The following is a 16,527-nucleotide window of genomic DNA, read 5'->3' as shown; positions in this document are numbered from 1 at the left end:
AGGGATTGCTCTTTGCAGCACTGCCTGGGTCCAGAAAATCAAAGCAGCATCAGAGCAGTACATCGAAACGGAGAAAAAGAAACGGGAAAAAGCTTATCAAGGTACCCACTCTATTTCCCTCTCATCCACCTGGACATGTGGGCAGGACCTTTTCTGGAGGATGTCCCAGTGTCTGTGTAAGATTTCCTCCCTTTTCAGATCTATTGCCAGTTTCTGCAGTTGTGACCAGTCCCTTTGTTTCTGACTTTCTTCCCAGCTCGCTCACAGAAGAGCTCAGGAATAGGACGCCTGATGGTTCATGTGATTGAAGCAACAGAGCTCAAGGCCTGTAAGCCCAATGGTGAGTGAAGGGAATAGTGTCACATCACTGTAATTCCTGCAGCATTTGGGAAAGCTTGCTGTGAGGGGCTTGGTGATTTGGGAAACACTGTGGTTTCAGCTACAACTTCTGAATTAATTGGCTTCAGAGGACGGAGCGCAGAGCCTGTGATGCTCTGGGATACAGGGATTGCCTGACCCACATCATCTGGACAGCAGCACTGATGTGGGTCCAAGCATGCTCCAGAGGGGAGGGAGGGAGGTGTCTGAGCTGCAGAGATGTTTCACTGCTTGTTCTGTGTTTAGGGAAGAGCAACCCATACTGTGAGATCAGCATGGGCTCTCAGAGCTACACCACAAGGACCCTGCAGGACACCTTGAACCCCAAGTGGAACTTCAACTGCCAGTTCTTCATTAAGGATCTGTATCAAGATGTCCTCTGTATCACCATGTTTGACAGAGATCAGTTCTCACCCGATGGTAAGTTTGGACATTTATTTTGGAAGGAGAATAGGGGTTTTGTGACTGGGATACACAGTTTCTCGCTAGCAGTTCCTGAGAAATTCTGGTTAAAAAAAAAAAAAAATGCCTTAAGAGGTTCAATAGCCTTCCAGAGCAAACAGCTCTGGGATGCTGGGTTTTATCTCACTCCAGCTTTTTTATCAGACACAGAATTACTTTTTGCCAGACCGGAAAGACAGAGGAATTGAAAGCAGAACATTTTCTTTCTCACTGTAGCTTCCTAAAAACAATGTGCCAGGTTATATCTGCATAGCAACAGCTTGATAAGCTTTCTTTTTTGCTTGGAAACAACATGGTTTTGGCAGTCAGCAGCTCCTAGTGCTCTTTACAAGGTTAAGTGCTTCCTCAGGGCTCTGACACCCAGTTGATTATTGCAGATCTGTAATGTATGGCCTTGACCTGAGTTGCATTATGTGTAACTATAGCTCAGGCTTTGCTCCTGTGAAGGTAACCTGACTTTGCTGGGCTGCTTCTCCCCTCTGGAAAGCTGAGTGTTGTTTTTTCAGCTCATGGTAAACCTTTTAATGCACACACACACACAAAGGTGTTTATGATGAAATAGCCACAAAGAAGGTACATAATTTCTGAGTAGGAATGTTAACCTGTCAGTGGCAATAATTGTTGAAGGTGGCTGTTCTTGTGACAGGAATTAAAGATAAGCCTAAGTTAAAAGTTGGCTGAGCCAAAATAGTTGGATTTTTTAAACTGTCTGCATAGCAGCACAGCTTTGTGAACAGGTTCCATCACTCAACCCTGACCTTCCAGCTCCAAGAAAGAAAACTTAAAATTGTGTTTATGAAAAGAAACTGTGTTTTTAAAGCCTACAGATCAATCTGTGACATAAAGGCATGTTTTCTACCCTAGTTCCATAGTATTTCTGTCTTCTAAAACTGGTTTTGGTCAGTGCTGGCTGATTTGCACAGGGCTGGAGACAGGAAGGTTGGAAGCGTCGCTGTGGAGCTGAACACACAGCACGGAGCATTGCTGCTTAACCTGACACCTTCAGATTTTCTAAGCATCACATCTTTGCTTAATGAAATTTTCTATTTCTTTGCCCAACAGATTTTTTGGGTCGCACTGAGGTTCCAGTAGCAAAAATCAGAACAGAGCAAGAAAGCAAAGGTCCCACAACTAAACACTTACTGCTGCATGAAGTTCCAACAGGAGAAGTCTGGGTCCGCTTCGACCTGCAGCTCTTTGATCAGAAAACACTCCTCTAAGAACACTTCTTTTAATTTATGAAGGACAACTGAAGCTGACAGCCTGAACATGTTTTTTTGTAAAGGATTCCTTGCCCCACGCTGGGTGTTAAGCATGAGTTCCTGCTGCTTCTGTGTTTCCTTAGTTACTGGTTGTGTTTAGTTCAAAGTTGTTGATCTATGCAAGCACCAATGTTACTGTATATACAGTACTAGAGCTCAGTGCCTTTTTATTATGTTGGAATATGTTGGTTTTGGATGCCAATGTTTCATTTTTCAGGGCCAGAAGTATTAAGTAGAAATGTGGCATCAAGATGTATGCATATTGTACCACTTAGTCTAACATACAGACTGAGGAATGGTTTAGCTCAGCACTAGAATCATTCCATTTGAAATCTGACAAGTGATATCCACTGGAATCTTCCCATCTCAGGATGATAGTTTTAAAGATTAAAAGCTGAAGAAGCCTTAGCACTGGATAAATCTCTGATACAATGTATATTCTTTGAGACATCAAGTGTAGTTCTTTACTTGACTTAGGTCTGCACTGAAATCAGTAACTGCTACTTGATTTTTTTTTCTGCTTCAGTTTGATTCATCATTCTTTGCTGAGACAATGTGGTTGTGAAGAATAAATAGAAAAGAAAAATTTTTTTTAATATACTGTGACCCACAATAATGTGGAAAAATACTCTTCAGCTTTTGTTTCTTTCCTAAATGTAAGTTATTTGTGTACATTTCCTTGGTCTTGCAGACCTCCATGTGAATCTTGAAGCTTTGACATTGCCAACATGTATATAGAGAGTAAAACTTAAGTTTATTAATGTAATTTGTCTACAGATGTTTATTGATGCATAGTGATTTTTAAAAAGTATATTTTATTGTACAGGGGAATGTGAAATAATGAGAAACTTACAGGATTAAATTCAAGAAAAGTTTATTACAAGTTTAAAAGGTTTGCTCTGAGGGACTGTCACCTCAATGGGAATCTGTAAAATGAGAAGTTGAGAGAAAAAAATTTCTCTTGGCACCAAAATCAGGGATGGTTCAAAAAAAATTTTTGTTTCTAAAGGTTTTAATACATTGTAACCATTTTACTGCCTCCTTAAACTGCTTTGTTGAAAAAGCACAGCATGCTTTCCATGGGTGCAGCAATACCTCCTGATGTCTGAGTTTCACCCCCAGTAGCCATCTGTGTGGGGCTGAGTCAACCTCTGTTACTTTTAATAGTTTTCTGTGGTTCAGTATTTCTAATCCTAAATAAAACTAAACCTTGGCAACTCTTGAGAGGCTGTGTCTGTACAGTGGGAGCGTGGGGCTTCTTGCACAGAGAAAATTCTGTTTTCAGGCTCTGACAGCAGAGCTGCTGTGCAGTCACACCACCAGGGAGACAGGGACCACACTGGAACAGGAGACAAACCAAGCCCTGGGCCACTGGCACCATTTGTTGCTCAGCACTGGTTCCCCAAGAAGTGATGGAGATTTTGTACAAGAGCACTTACCTTCTTCTCTCCCATAATTATTTCCTGCCTTCCCAGAACACTCAATTTGTATGTTAAAGTTTGATTTACTGCTGCCTCCAGGAGAAAGTCCTCTTAAACCTTGGTAGTAGGCTACCACTATTTTGCACAAATAATATTTAGCAAGACATTCACTATGGGAGTGCTGAGAAAGATTTGAACAAACAAAATCAAATCATTATTTCCTTATCCCTGCTTTCTAAGCTGCTCTTCTGCTAACCACACAGATGTAGCCAGGAACACCTCTTTCTCACTCAAAGAGAAGGTTTGTTCTTAACTGGCAAGGTGATCTCTTTCAGCTTCATGTGAAGTTACAACAGCTGTAGCTAAGTTTTTGCAGGCTTTGTCATTCCTTCTGCCCACTGCTAACATTCACATTTCTGCAAAAATGAAATTCATGACTCAAGAGATGTGGCTGTTACAGCTGGGTATAACAGATGGATCCTGCACACTACAGAAGAGGGGCCCACCAGACTTTTTTCCAACTATTCTCACCAGTTCATCTTTAATACAAAGATTCCATCACCCCATCAACCAGAGAACATCAACACTGTCTTTGTAGAGCTGAGCCTAAGTTAAACCACCTAAAACAGGAGGGTTTAGCCTGTAGAGTTGGAAATAGCAGGAGCAGAATCTCAAACATTTCTTTGGCTGCTGGGTAACCATACTTCAGAACCACATGCTTAAGGCAATGAGTTTATTGCTGTTTGCCAGCAGAGCTTTGCTGTTACCACTTGCTTTTGCTGAAGATGTAACAAATGGTTTGCAAATGGTACCTTCTGGTGGCTGTGCCTCCTGCTGCAGTCAGCTGGTGGAGAGGGGACATCATGGGCTCTCAGCATCTTTGTGGTGGTTGAGGAATTTCAGCCTTTAAACAGAAATAAGAATTTTTGTCAGCCTGTGCCACACAGAGGCTGCTGTAGCCCGGCACAGCTTCCTGCACTGGCTCCTTCCCATACAGAGTCACTCCAGAAAATGTTTGTCTTTGTGACCAGATTTCCTTCTAGGATGTGCCCATAACTGTTGTAAAAATGCTGGAATAAAGCCTTGGGCCAGTAAGAGGCATGAAACTCCAGGGCAAAAGCTGGGGTTGGGGAGAGGAGGTTCATGAAGCCATCAGAGTCCTAGTTCAGTGTTGCTGGTTTGTCACTGGGGAGCAGGAGTTCCCTTAAGTGTTGTGTGGAACCAGAGAGCTTTCAAAAGGGGTGAATCAGAGCACTGAGACTTAAATAAATAAAAAAACCATCAGAATTAAGACTGTACATCACAGAAGTATGACCTCACTCTGCTCCAAAAATCTGGAAACTCATGGCAAAAAAAACCCACCCCAAAACACAAATCAAGTATGAACACTAAATCCTTTCAGATTTTCCAGTAAAACTCCCAGAAGATGTTCCCTGGCTTGGCATGCAGGTCTGGCTGGTGGGCTGCACACAGAAAATGCAGGAATCACCCCACCAAAAGCCACTTTAGTTCAAGGCTCAGCTTGACCATCAATGCTCTACTTTAATACAACCTGCTGTCCACTCTGTACCTGAAGGCTCTCCACCAACATTCCTTTCTCAGGAGAGATATACAATAAAGCAGAGCTCACCATGAATTTATTTCAGCAAATAGTCTGCTGTTAAGACAAGGCAGAGAGGCCTCATCCACTGCAGCTGTTGTGCTGCCTCTCAGTACACAAATTCCCTTCTTACCTCTTTGTGCGATGAGCCTCACTTGCAATGTAGGAGGGTGGGATCTTCAGCCACTCCACAGCATCCATCCACTGCCTGCTCAAAGGAAGCAGGGGCAGCTCTGTGAGCTCCTTCAGCTCCCTGGCAGAGCATGGTCTTCCTGGCAGGAAAGTAACAAGTGCTGTGTGTGAGCATCTCCTGTTACAAGCAAGGATGGTCCCCCCACCATGAAGCACTTCCCCAGGGTACCAGTTTAAAATACCTGTCTCACACTGGTAGATAATGCCCATCTCAATGAACTTTCTTTCAATGTCTTGTAACAGGGGATCTTGTAAAGTTGGTATGGAAACCTGTGAGGGAGTTATTTCATGCTTAAGCACCAACACAAGCACTTAAAGCCTCAAAAGACCAAAGCCAGAGGTGAATGTCAAGGTGTAACCAACCCCCTTGGGGTTCTCTTTGCAGAGAAGGAGCATCAACCTCATTTTTTATTAATAAAATCATGAGGCACAGACCTGAGTGGCCTGAGAAACACTGAGCATCTGAGCTCTTAAGGCAGGATGTAACTCATTCAACAACTCTGCTGCAAAGTCAGATCATAGCCATGGGATCAGACATGCACCCAGCTTGCCCAGGAACTCACCAGCCCCTATTAGTCAGGACACTTCCCATCCTGCCACAATGATTTTGAGTTGAAGAAAACAAACCTCCCCCACTGCCTACAGTGCTTCCAAATCTGGGCTCCGTATGGACCCAAACCATAACAGAATCTCAGTAAAATCCATTTTCAAACTCTCTTTGACTTCATACAAATGAGTCCATAAAACCAGAATGTGTTGCTCTGCACCAGTCTCACATCAGTGCCTCAGCACCACGCTCTGCCTCCTCTCTAACCATTAACTTCCTGCTGGTCAGAGGATGCCTCTCAACTTCACAGCACAAATCACACCTTCCAGCAGTCTGTATGTGTCTTCAAGAAGAAAGGATCATACTCTGATGGGTCATAATCTTCCAAAGCTGCATAGCCCTGCAAGAGAATCAGACAGGGGGTCAGGTTTCAGAAGCTATTGGTGACAGAACAGTGAGAGCACAGCCAGCCCAGGTGTTACACAATCAGGACATGCTATGAACACAGTACCAGAGGTGGAGAAAATGACTCCTGGAATTTCACATACTCAGAAGGTGACTGAAGGGTTACAGGAAGGTTTCACCATCCATTATAATTTAACCGTTGGCACAAATACATAATAAGTGATTTCATGAAGCATCCAGAAATAATTACAGGCAAAAATGCTAATCACAAGCAGGCCAGTCAAGAAAATGGAAAAGTGTTTTGACAGAGAAGAAAACAAATATTGGAAAGAAAATAAAGAAAGAAGGCCCCACCAGCCATAATCCTGGGCAGGCTACTGTCTGCAAGATGCAAGTCTAGGTCAAGAGGATGTTTTTCTGCCTATATATAGGAGTAAAAACCTGAACCAATCCTAATAGTCCTCACCACAGCTCCATTTCATCCATTTCATCAGGACCTCTGCTTGCAACAGAATTCCTGTTCTGCAGTTCAGGTTCCCCATGACCAGAGTTAGCTGAGGAGCAGCATGTTCCACCACTTGGTGTTCACTACTGAGCCAAGACCAAAGAACACCAGACCAGACAGGGTACCAAGAAGTTGGACAGACACTGAGGTTGACACAAGCCTGATGCTGACAAAGGTGAATTAAAAGCACTTGTCTCCAAATCATAATACACTGTTTGCAGCCAGTAAGCCAGGACATAACCCAAGCTGCACCAAGGAAGAGCTGTAGAGATGACAAAACAAAACGTGTAAGAAAAAAAAAACAAAACCAAGAAAAAAAAAGAAAAAAGAAAAAAACAAACAAAAAAAAACCCCAAAAACAACAACAAAAACCCAAAAAAACCCACAAAAACAAACAAACAGAGGCCAAAAATTACTCCAAGGTCCCAGGAAGGGAACATTCAGCCCTCTAGGTCTGAGCTCTACACAGTTCTTTCTGGCAATCTGTGGATGTGATTTCAAAAATTGAGAGCTGGAATAAACACACTTTAACCAAAATAGTTCAGGACTGTTGCAATCCCCAAGAAGTGGGATCTGCAGCAGGTTTAAGAGGTCACTATTGAAAGTGTTTATGTGGGTGTGTGAGCCAGGCCCCCAGGGGCGGTTCCCAGACACTCAGCAAGCTTGTGGGTAGCTCCATGGGAGCATGAACAGCACAGAACCACAGAGCTGTTCTGGCTGGAAAAGCTCCTCCATCCATGGTTGGATCAAGTCCAATCCTCAACCTAACTCTATCAAGTGCAGTGCTAAACCATCCTCCCAAGCACCACACCTACACATCTTTCACAAGATCTTTCACAACCCCCTCCCTGGGCAGCCTGTTCCAGTGTTTAATAACCTCTTCAGTGCAGAAGTTTCTTCTAACATAGATCTAATCTAAACCTCCCTTGGTGCAACTTTGAGACCATTTCCTCTCACTTATGAGGCAGAACAGACCAATACCTGACTTGCTACAAGCTCCTTTCAGGTAATTGCTGCTTCTGCAAGGGCCTCTGCTCCCCAGCATCTGGTAATTCTCCAGACAGACAGCAGCAGCTACACTCACTGTCTCTTCTTTCTGTCCCTGGAAAGCTTTAAGTCCTAATATGCCTCATTCTGCAGAGTTTTAGTGCCACCCCTTGGTTTCCCATTCCACCCTTCTCCATCACCCCATGCTGGGTGCTGAGCACCACACACCCCCCAAGCTGGATCCCTGCACAGAGCCCATGGATCCTCACTCACACCCCTTGGCAGGGAGCAGAGTCACAGCCTGCTCTTAAAAGAAGAGGTGGAAAGGTCTCTTCCTGGTCAGTACTGCAGCACACAATGCCTACAATGTTCCGGGCTACCAGAATCGTAGAATCGGATGGGTTGGGAAGGAGCTCTGAGATCATCAAGTCCAACCCTTGATCCACTACCACTGTGGTTCCCAGACCATGGCACTGAGTGCCACATTCAGTCTCTTCCTAAAAACCTCCACTGCTTCCCTGGGCAGCCCATTCCAATGCCTGATCACCCTCTCAGTAAAGAAATTCTTTCTAATGTCCAACCTAAACCTCCCCTGGCACAACTTGAGACCGTGCCCTCTTGTCTTGCTGAGAGTTGCCTGGGAAAAGAGCCCAACCCCCCCCTGGCTCCAACCTCCTTTCAGGGAGTTGTAGAGAGTGATGAGGTCTCCCCTGAGCCTCCTCTTCTCCAGCCTCAACACCCCCAGCTCCCTCAGCCCTTCCTCACAGGACTTGTGCTGGATCCCTTCACAGCCTCCTTGCTCTTCTCTGGACCTGCACCAGCACCTCAATCTCCTTCCTGAACTGAGGGGCCCAGAACTGGACACAGGACTCAAGCTGTGGCCTCACCAGGGCTGAGCACAGGGGCAGAATCCCTTCCCTGGACCTGCTGGCCACGCTGTTCCTGACACAGCCCAGGATGCCATTGGCCTTCTTGGCCACCTGGGCACTGATGAGTTGTGGCTAATGGCACAGCAGCCCAGGCAGGGCTTGCAGGATTGCAGCACTTCTGCTGATGCCAGAGGGAAAGCAGAGCTGCTGACATCTGCATGCTCTGAGCAAGCACCTCACCAAACTTCTGCAGTCCATGTCCCTGGGACTGGGGGAAAGGAGGTGAGGATGGGGGTGAAAAGCAGGCAGATGGAGGCAAAAAAATCCCACATAGGAGCAGATCAATGGAACAGCAGAACATCAAGGAAGGGAGGTGAAGGAGGAAGGCTCAGATGGTGTGAAAAAGGAGGCAGAAAAGTGAGCTGGCAGAAAGAGTGAAATGGAGGAACCAGCTTTGTAAAGTAAAGAACAGGAGAGAACTTTGAGGATTCATCAGAAGCAGCAAGGAGAGGGAAACACAGCTCTGGAGAGTGACAGAAGAAAGAGAAGTAAAACAGTGAGAGATCTGGGGATGAAGTAAAAGGGTTGACTGGAGACAAAAACAGAGAAACTGGAGGAAGAACAGGTATGGAAAGGGGGAATGGACCAGTGACAGAGGCATGGAAAGGTGAGAAGATCTAGGGGACAGAACAAGGAGAAGCCTAATAGCAGGGAAGAGAGCAAGAGAAAATGTCCAAAAAGAAGGGATGGGGGAAATGCACAACCAGAATTCAGTGGATTAAAAAATCCCCAGAAGTGTCTTAAGTTGTCTTATCATATGCAAAATTTATCATATGCTGCCACAATTAATGCAAATTTATGGAAATGAATTGTCCTGTTACTCTGAAAGACTCCAGCCTGCTTTTCAGACATGCTGATGACAGAGCTAACATCACAGAGTAATGAGAAGAGGTGGAGGCTACTCACTGGTGCTCTGCTTGTTCAGGGACAAGGACACATCCCAGTACAACCATTGCTTCTGGAGGACACCCCCCAAAGTCCTGACCTGATACAGAAGCTTGAAGATGGATTGATCCAGACCCAGATAGGTACAGTACACCCTACTCATCCAAATCCCGGGACTTAACAGTAAGACTGGTTCAGCTCTCTTGCCATTTTCATTTCTGGATTGGAAGTTTGTTTCTAGTTTCAGAAGTCCTCTGAACAGTGGTTTCCTGTGACAACAAAAGCCTGCTCACTATGAAATACTATTCTGTGTGGCAGATGATGCCACTGCTCTTACTGCTCTTACTGTACCCACTCCTGAGATGCATGAAGTTGATTCGTGGGATCTGATACTCAACAGTGGTGTGAAAATTCAGAGCAAATCCAACAAGTATTTCCTTCAGTGACTGCAAATTTTATGAGCACTGAAACACAGAGCCCTACAGAATCCATGAGCTAGGGCTATTCACCTGCATGCAGATTTAACAATATTGTTGGTACCTTCCTGTTCCCACCATTTTTTTCTTTTGTAAAGACTGAGCAGTAGCATTCAAGGGCTTCAAACTTTTTCACTTGTGCTCTGCCAGCACATTGCAGCTGAACTCCTGAGACAGGAGGGTCACAGACTCAGCCTCTGCCTTCAGCTGACAGAGCTCAAGGTTTTCCCCCTAAATGTCCCAGCTCACAGAGAGAAACCCAGCACAATGCAGTCTCACCATATTCCAACCCTAGCACATGCTCACTGCACCAAAGGATGGAATTGTTTTTATCTGATGGTGAAGTTCAACCCTTGAAATGACAGAATGTCACCACTACAGAAGTCTTTGAGATTGAGTTCCAGGGAAGGCATGCCTCAACTCCAGGCTACTCAACTGAACAACAAATAACATCTAAACCCCTGATCTTTCCCATAGCCCTCTGTATACAACCCCCTCCACGACAGAAATTAACTTCTTGTTGATACCTTCTTATTACAGTAGTTTAAATAGAGAGAAAGTTGTTCTGCTCTCCTTTTCTCTATTTCTTCACTTGACTGGCTGTCCATTTTCTCCATAAGTTTCTGCAGCAGGGGCTCCAAAACACTCTCAAGCCATTTCTTGTACAGCATCTCCTTCTTTCTCAGATGTAAGAAATTGTTGTGCTTTAAATACCTGTCCACCTCCTGAGTAAGAAATGGAAAATAAAAATCATACAATATATTGGCCAACCACATTAAGGAGTCCATGTGTGAAATGTGCAAGCAGTAAACTCAGGGTTATCACTTCAGTCATATCCTGAGCAGACTGAGGAGGCCAGAAACTTGTTCTTCTAAATTTAGTTTTCCAAGAATATAGATCATTGACATTTTCTCATTAACCACTTGATGGAGATTTAAAAAAAAAAAAAATGGCATGCAGGAAAGCACACAGCAAATGAGGAAGAGGTAACACTTCTTACCCTCACAAAATAATATTCTCTGTCCAAGATGCACTGAGCAGCAGCAATGATGTCTTCACTTTCATCAGGTACTTCCTAACAAAACATCAAAAAAACCAAAATGCAGTAAAAGCTGGACTTGGAGTTAAAATTAGCTCTGAATTCAAAATAATTACTTGTATTGTGACTAAAGACACATTATACAATAACCCAGATGGCAGAATAGCACAGGCAGGCAAATCCTTGCTTTGAATAGTTTGGTTAATTGTGGCAGCAGAAGGGTGTTGGAAGAACTGGAATAAAATGTTCAATGGGTCCAGACCATCACTTCTTGGCTGCTCCTCACTGTAACCACACCACCACTTGCTCCTTGCCACCTTCATTTTCAGCTCAGATACAGCCACAAACAAATTAAAGGTGTGATGAAATACTGTGTCAAGGAATTAATAGAAACATAAAAGGAAAAAGAGAGAATAATAGTGAAGTGTAAGAGGAAGAATAATTAGAAAAAAAAAAAAAAACACCTCCAAAGCAGGTGTTGTGTTATACCTGACAGATCTGCTTCATCACACAACAAATTAGCACCTTAAAAGCTGATTTGTACCTCCATGTACCAGGGAGACTTGGCTGAGACCCACAGGCAGAGGTATTCAGAACACACAGTGCTGAACAGGTGAAAAATTTTTCTTCAGGACAACACATACCTGAAGAATCCTGACAGAACCAAAGGAGTTAAATCTCCTTCAACTGAAGCAGTAAGGTTTCTTCTCCCTGGAGAAGGCTCAGAGGGAACCTCTGTATTTATACTCTAGAAGTGTGCCAGTACTTAAAGGATGGCTACAAAAAGGACAGAGAGCATCTCTTCACCAGGAGCCACACAGAGAAGACAAGGGGCAACAGGTACAACTTTCCCTGGGAGAAGTTCTATCTCAATATAAGAAAGAATTTTTTTTTTATAGCAAGATAAATCATTCACTGGAACAACCCCATCCCCAGAGGTTTTCAAGGTGTGATTGGACAAGGTGCTTGGAGCAGGATGCTCAGCCTCTGTGGGAAAAAGGCTCCACACTGCTCTGCTTTGTTCTCTCTGGTGAAAAACAACCACCAGATAAGCTGGAAGGTCACACTGTACCTTGTGTGTTGGAAAACCCTCTGGAGTAGCTGTGCCCAGACTGAGAGAAAAACAGAAAAATCTCTTAGCATTGGTTCAAGGTGAAGTCTTCACATCTATATTTGTTTCATTTTGTATTCCCTGCTTGTATGCACTGACAGATACATCTGCCTGAATATTCCTGTCTCCTCACAAAACACTTTCCTGTCTTGACTGGCAGAAAGTGTCAGAAACCACAGGGAAATGTACATCAAAGAACAGCCAACCACACAGACCCAGATTGCTCAGGGCCTCACCCAGTCAGGTTTTGAAGATTTCCTTCCTCAAATTTGTGAGCTCATGTCCTTCACTCCACCTGCTCCTATAAAATGAAAATCCCTCACTTCTGCCATGTTATCCAGGACAAGGCAAAGCAAGGAAAAAAACCCAACTGGATGCATGGAGTATCCAGGACCTCCTGCATAACTTTGTGAGATTTCTGTCCTTTCATCAGGCACAAGGAAAACAAAAAGATTTGCAGTGGAATAGGTCACAACACCCCAATTCTCTGTTGTATTGTTTTTCAGCTCCTGTTAGACACCTTCCAAACTCAGCCAGAAATTCTTCCATCACAGTTTTATGGCAGGCTGTGGGCCCTTCCTCTCACACAATTCCCTGCCTCCTCTGCACAGAGGAGACACAAGAAGCCGAGTAAACCAGAGGCTTACAACTGGGATGCTATTACATGATCTGGAAAGCAGGGACCCTGCCTCTCTCCATCTGTGATTCCTCCCCTGTGCTCAGCCCTGGTGAGGCCACAGCTTGAGTCCTGTGTCCAGTTCTGGGCCCCTCAGTTCAGGAAGGAGATTGAGGTGCTGGAGCAGGTCCAGAGAAGAGCAAGAAGGCTGTGAAGGGATCCAGCACAAGTCCTGTGAGGAAGGGCTGAGGGAGCTGGGGGTGTTCAATCTGGAGAAGAGGAAGCTCAGAGGAGACCTCATCATTCTCTACAACTCCCTGAAAGGAGGTTGGAGCCAGGGGGGGGTTTGGCTCTGCTCCCAAGTAGCTCCCAGTAAGACAAGAGGGCATGGACTTAAGCTCTGTCAGGGGAGGGTTAGGTTGGATATTAGGAAAAAATTCTTTCCAGAGAGGGTGATCAGACATTGGAATGGGCTGCCCAGGAAGGGGGTGGATTCTCCATCCCTGGAGGATTTTAGGAAGAGACTGGATGTGGCACTCAGTGCCATGGTCTGGGAACCACAGGGGCAGTGGATCAAGGTTTGGACTTGATGATCCCAGAGCTGCTTTCTAACCTGGCTGATTCTGTGATCTGGAAATGTGATAATTTGCCTACATATGCCCTCTTGTTTCTGCAGTGTTGGGCCTTCCATGGAGGCTGATATTCCCTGTGAGAAATCCCCTGCTCTGACACTGATCCTCCCTTTCCCACACAGCACAGGTCCACCAAGTTCCAGGGAAAGCTGTAAAGCATTTCCCACCTTTTGGTCTCTGAGAAGCAGGGGAAGGATTCTCACAGTTCTCATCCTGCAGTGAGCAGGGAGGCTGTGCACTACATTACCTGCATGGAAAAATACCAGCAAGCACACCCCACTTAGCACTCAGATAATTTCTGTTATAAAATAAACAGGCAAACAGTGAGGACTGGAGAACACCTGGACTCCTGAGCTGCTCCAAACTTGGCACTGGATAGGTGACCAGACCTTCCTGTGGGCAACACATCCTGCCTGTCCCCAAAGGTGACACAGGCTTCTGCTTCAGGCCATCCGTGGCAGATTTCCTTCCACTCAAAGTAGTTTTGTTCTTCTGAGATAGGGATGCTGTAAATCCCTGGGCAAGTGTGAGATGAGGAAAATACAAATTTTAGTAGTTTCTAAGCTCAGCAAACAAAAAACTCACACCAGCCTCCCTGCCATCTGTCTTCAGTACTTAGTATTAAGACTCCATCTTCATTTATCTTACAAAGAAAGACAGCACAAAGCAAAGATGTTTGCTCCTATCACAGAGGACGGGGACCCCAGAAGAGACAAATCAGAGCACACACAGAAAATCTGCCTGCTGTAGCAACTTGCTTTAAGAAACCACAAATTATAAAGTCTTTAGCTGCAAATTTTTTTCCCCAATCTTGATAACTCATGCTGCCACTGAATCTTAATCTTCTCTTTTTCCATTTCATTTGGGCTCTTACTAGGAGATGCCAACAACTCTCCAGGGTTGGCAAAGGCAGAACCTACTTGTATGAGACACCAGCTGTTTTGTAAGTCTTCCTACATGTTTAACCACATGCTAGGGCAGAAATACAGTAAAGGATTTCCAAAGTCTGAGTGGATAAAACAAGACCTGAAATTAACCTAACAGCTGTAGTCTGCAAATGTTAAGCACCATGAGCACACTGGCTGCTCTGTATTAAGACATTTGTTCTATTATCATCAAACCTGAGAATAACTGACTAAAATTTCTTGTTAGACACACCTGCATCCTCCTTTGCAGTCAGCACCATAGCTTTCTGTCAGTGTTTGGTTTTTTTGGTTTTTTTTTTAAAGACAGGTTTCTCTTGCTTCTTGAGTCCTGTTCAGTGAAGTGGAACCACCCATCTGCTAAAACTCTGCCCAAATACAAGTGTTAGCATCAGCTCTGAGAAGACAGATATGAATCATCTCTGTATTCTTACACATCTGTGTCCTCTCAGAAACCCCTTTCTGACAAAAACTTTTACAAAGGCCATGCCTGGAAGTTCACCTGTCACCATCCTCTCAGCACACAGGGTAAGGGCTGTCACCCCTTGCCAGGACAGCTGGTGGCCCTCACTGGTGTCTTTGCTCCCTCTGATCCACCAAGTGGGACAACAGAATCCCAGAATCCCAGAATCTTTAAGTTGGAAAAGACCTCCAAGTTCATCCAGTCCAACCTTTGACCAACACCATAATGTAACTACTAAACCATAGGTCCAAATGCCTTTTAAATGCCTCCAGAGATGGTGACTCCACCACTGTCCTGGGCCATTCCAATGCCTGATCACCCTGTGAAAAAATATTTCCTCACATCCAGCCTAAACCTCCCCTGGCACAGCTCCCATCCATCTCCTCTGCTCCTATCGCAGTCACTAAGGAGCAGAGGCTTTTTCCCTCCTTGTTCCAACCTCCCTTGAGGTGGTTGCAGAGCCATAAAGTCTCCCCTGAGCCTCCTCTTCTCCAGCCTGAACACCCCCAGCTCCCTCAGCCCTTCCTCACAGGACTTGTGCTGGATCCCTTCCCAGCCTCCTTGCTCTTCTCTGGGCCTGCTCCAGCACCTCAATCTCCTTCCTGAACTGAGGGGCCCAGAACTGGACACAGGACTCAAGCTGTGGCCTCACCAGAGCTGAGTACAGAGGGATGATCACCTCCCTGTTCCTGCTGGCCACCAAGTTCCCAGCACAAGCCAGGATGCCATTGGCCTTCTTGGCCACCTGAGCACACTGCTGGCTCATATTCAGTCGACTGTCAAGCAATACCCCCAGGTCCCTTTCCAACTCACAGCTCTCTAACCACACTTCCCCAGGTCTGTAGCTCCCCATGGGGTTGTTATGACCCAGGTGCCTGACCTGGTATTTGGTCTGGTTTGGTTAAACCTCAAACAATTAACCCTGGCACGACAGAGCGTGAGGAGGGAACTCCGGGGCAAACAGAGCATCTCTACAGACAGAACCAGGTGCCTCACCATGATAAGATAACAGATAACCCCCACACATCAGGGGGTCAGAGGAGGCAGCAGCGGGGGCAACACCGGCAGAGGGAAAGGCTGAGCCCCCCCAGGGCCTGCCCCGCACCCTGCCCCGCATCCTGCCCAGCCTTGAGGAGAGGTGAGGGCCGACAGCAGAGCCCCAGGCCTGGCACACCCTGGGCAGGGATCCCCTCACGGGGTCTGTCGAGGCTCCGAGAAGCCCCCAGGGAGGCGAGAGGTGGCTGCGATGAGAACCCCAGCCGCACCGCATGGCTAAAGCCCCTCCGCAGGGAAAATGGAGGCGGCCCCTTCCCCATCCACCTCTGTAGTCTCACACTGTGTCCTTCCGCCGGATCAAAAAAAAAAAAAAATTAAAAAAAGACAGTCCTTCCCCCATCACACCCACCCTCTCCGGAAGAGAAGAGGCTGCCTGTGGGCACAGGGATCGGGCAGCCCTTGGGAAGAGCGCTCCGGCTCCCCGTTTACAGGCCCAGCACCCAGTGGAGGGTCTACGGGCCCGAAGTGGGGCAGCGGCGGTACCGGATCCCTCCGCGCCTGCCCACCGCCCAGCGTCCCTCGCTGCCATGGCAACCTGAACCGCAGTGCCCGCCCCCGGGCTCCATCACCGCGGGAAAGTCCTCCCGCCAATCAGAACGGCAGAGCTTGGAGAGTGAGCCAATCAGAAGCGAGGGGCA

The 16,527-nt window shown here is 45.9% G+C and overlaps 2 protein-coding genes across 5 annotated transcripts in view; one reads left to right on the top strand and one right to left on the bottom strand.

Moving 5' to 3' along the window:
- Positions 1-3,319, top strand: part of ITSN2 (intersectin 2) — an 83,295-nt gene extending 79,976 nt beyond the window's left edge. For all 4 annotated transcript variants that reach the window (XM_071742053.1, XM_071742055.1, XM_071742054.1 and 1 more), the window contains 4 exons: positions 19-101; positions 257-340; positions 625-798; positions 1,903-3,319. In XM_071742053.1, the coding sequence (XP_071598154.1) occupies positions 19-101; positions 257-340; positions 625-798; positions 1,903-2,060 (499 nt within the window). In that variant the 3' untranslated portion in view covers positions 2,061-3,319. The remainder of the gene's footprint in view (positions 1-18; positions 102-256; positions 341-624; positions 799-1,902) is intronic.
- Positions 3,320-4,242: 923 nt separating this feature from the next.
- Positions 4,243-16,438, bottom strand: FAM228B (family with sequence similarity 228 member B). Its single transcript, XM_071742087.1, has 7 exons — positions 16,239-16,438; positions 11,050-11,124; positions 10,577-10,774; positions 6,185-6,262; positions 5,498-5,585; positions 5,257-5,395; positions 4,243-4,427 (listed from the first exon to the last, which is right to left on the bottom strand). The coding sequence occupies exons 1-7, from the start codon at positions 16,416-16,418 to the stop codon at positions 4,385-4,387; spliced, it is 801 nt and encodes a 266-aa protein (XP_071598188.1). The 5' UTR covers positions 16,419-16,438; the 3' UTR covers positions 4,243-4,384.
- Positions 16,439-16,527: the final 89 nt, after the last annotated feature.

This window comes from Heliangelus exortis, chromosome 3 (genome assembly GCF_036169615.1).
Source record: "Heliangelus exortis chromosome 3, bHelExo1.hap1, whole genome shotgun sequence".
NCBI classification, from domain to species: Eukaryota; Metazoa; Chordata; class Aves; order Apodiformes; family Trochilidae; genus Heliangelus; species Heliangelus exortis.
Note: the sequence above shows the minus strand (reverse complement) of the source record. Positions and strands in the feature narration are given on the sequence as shown.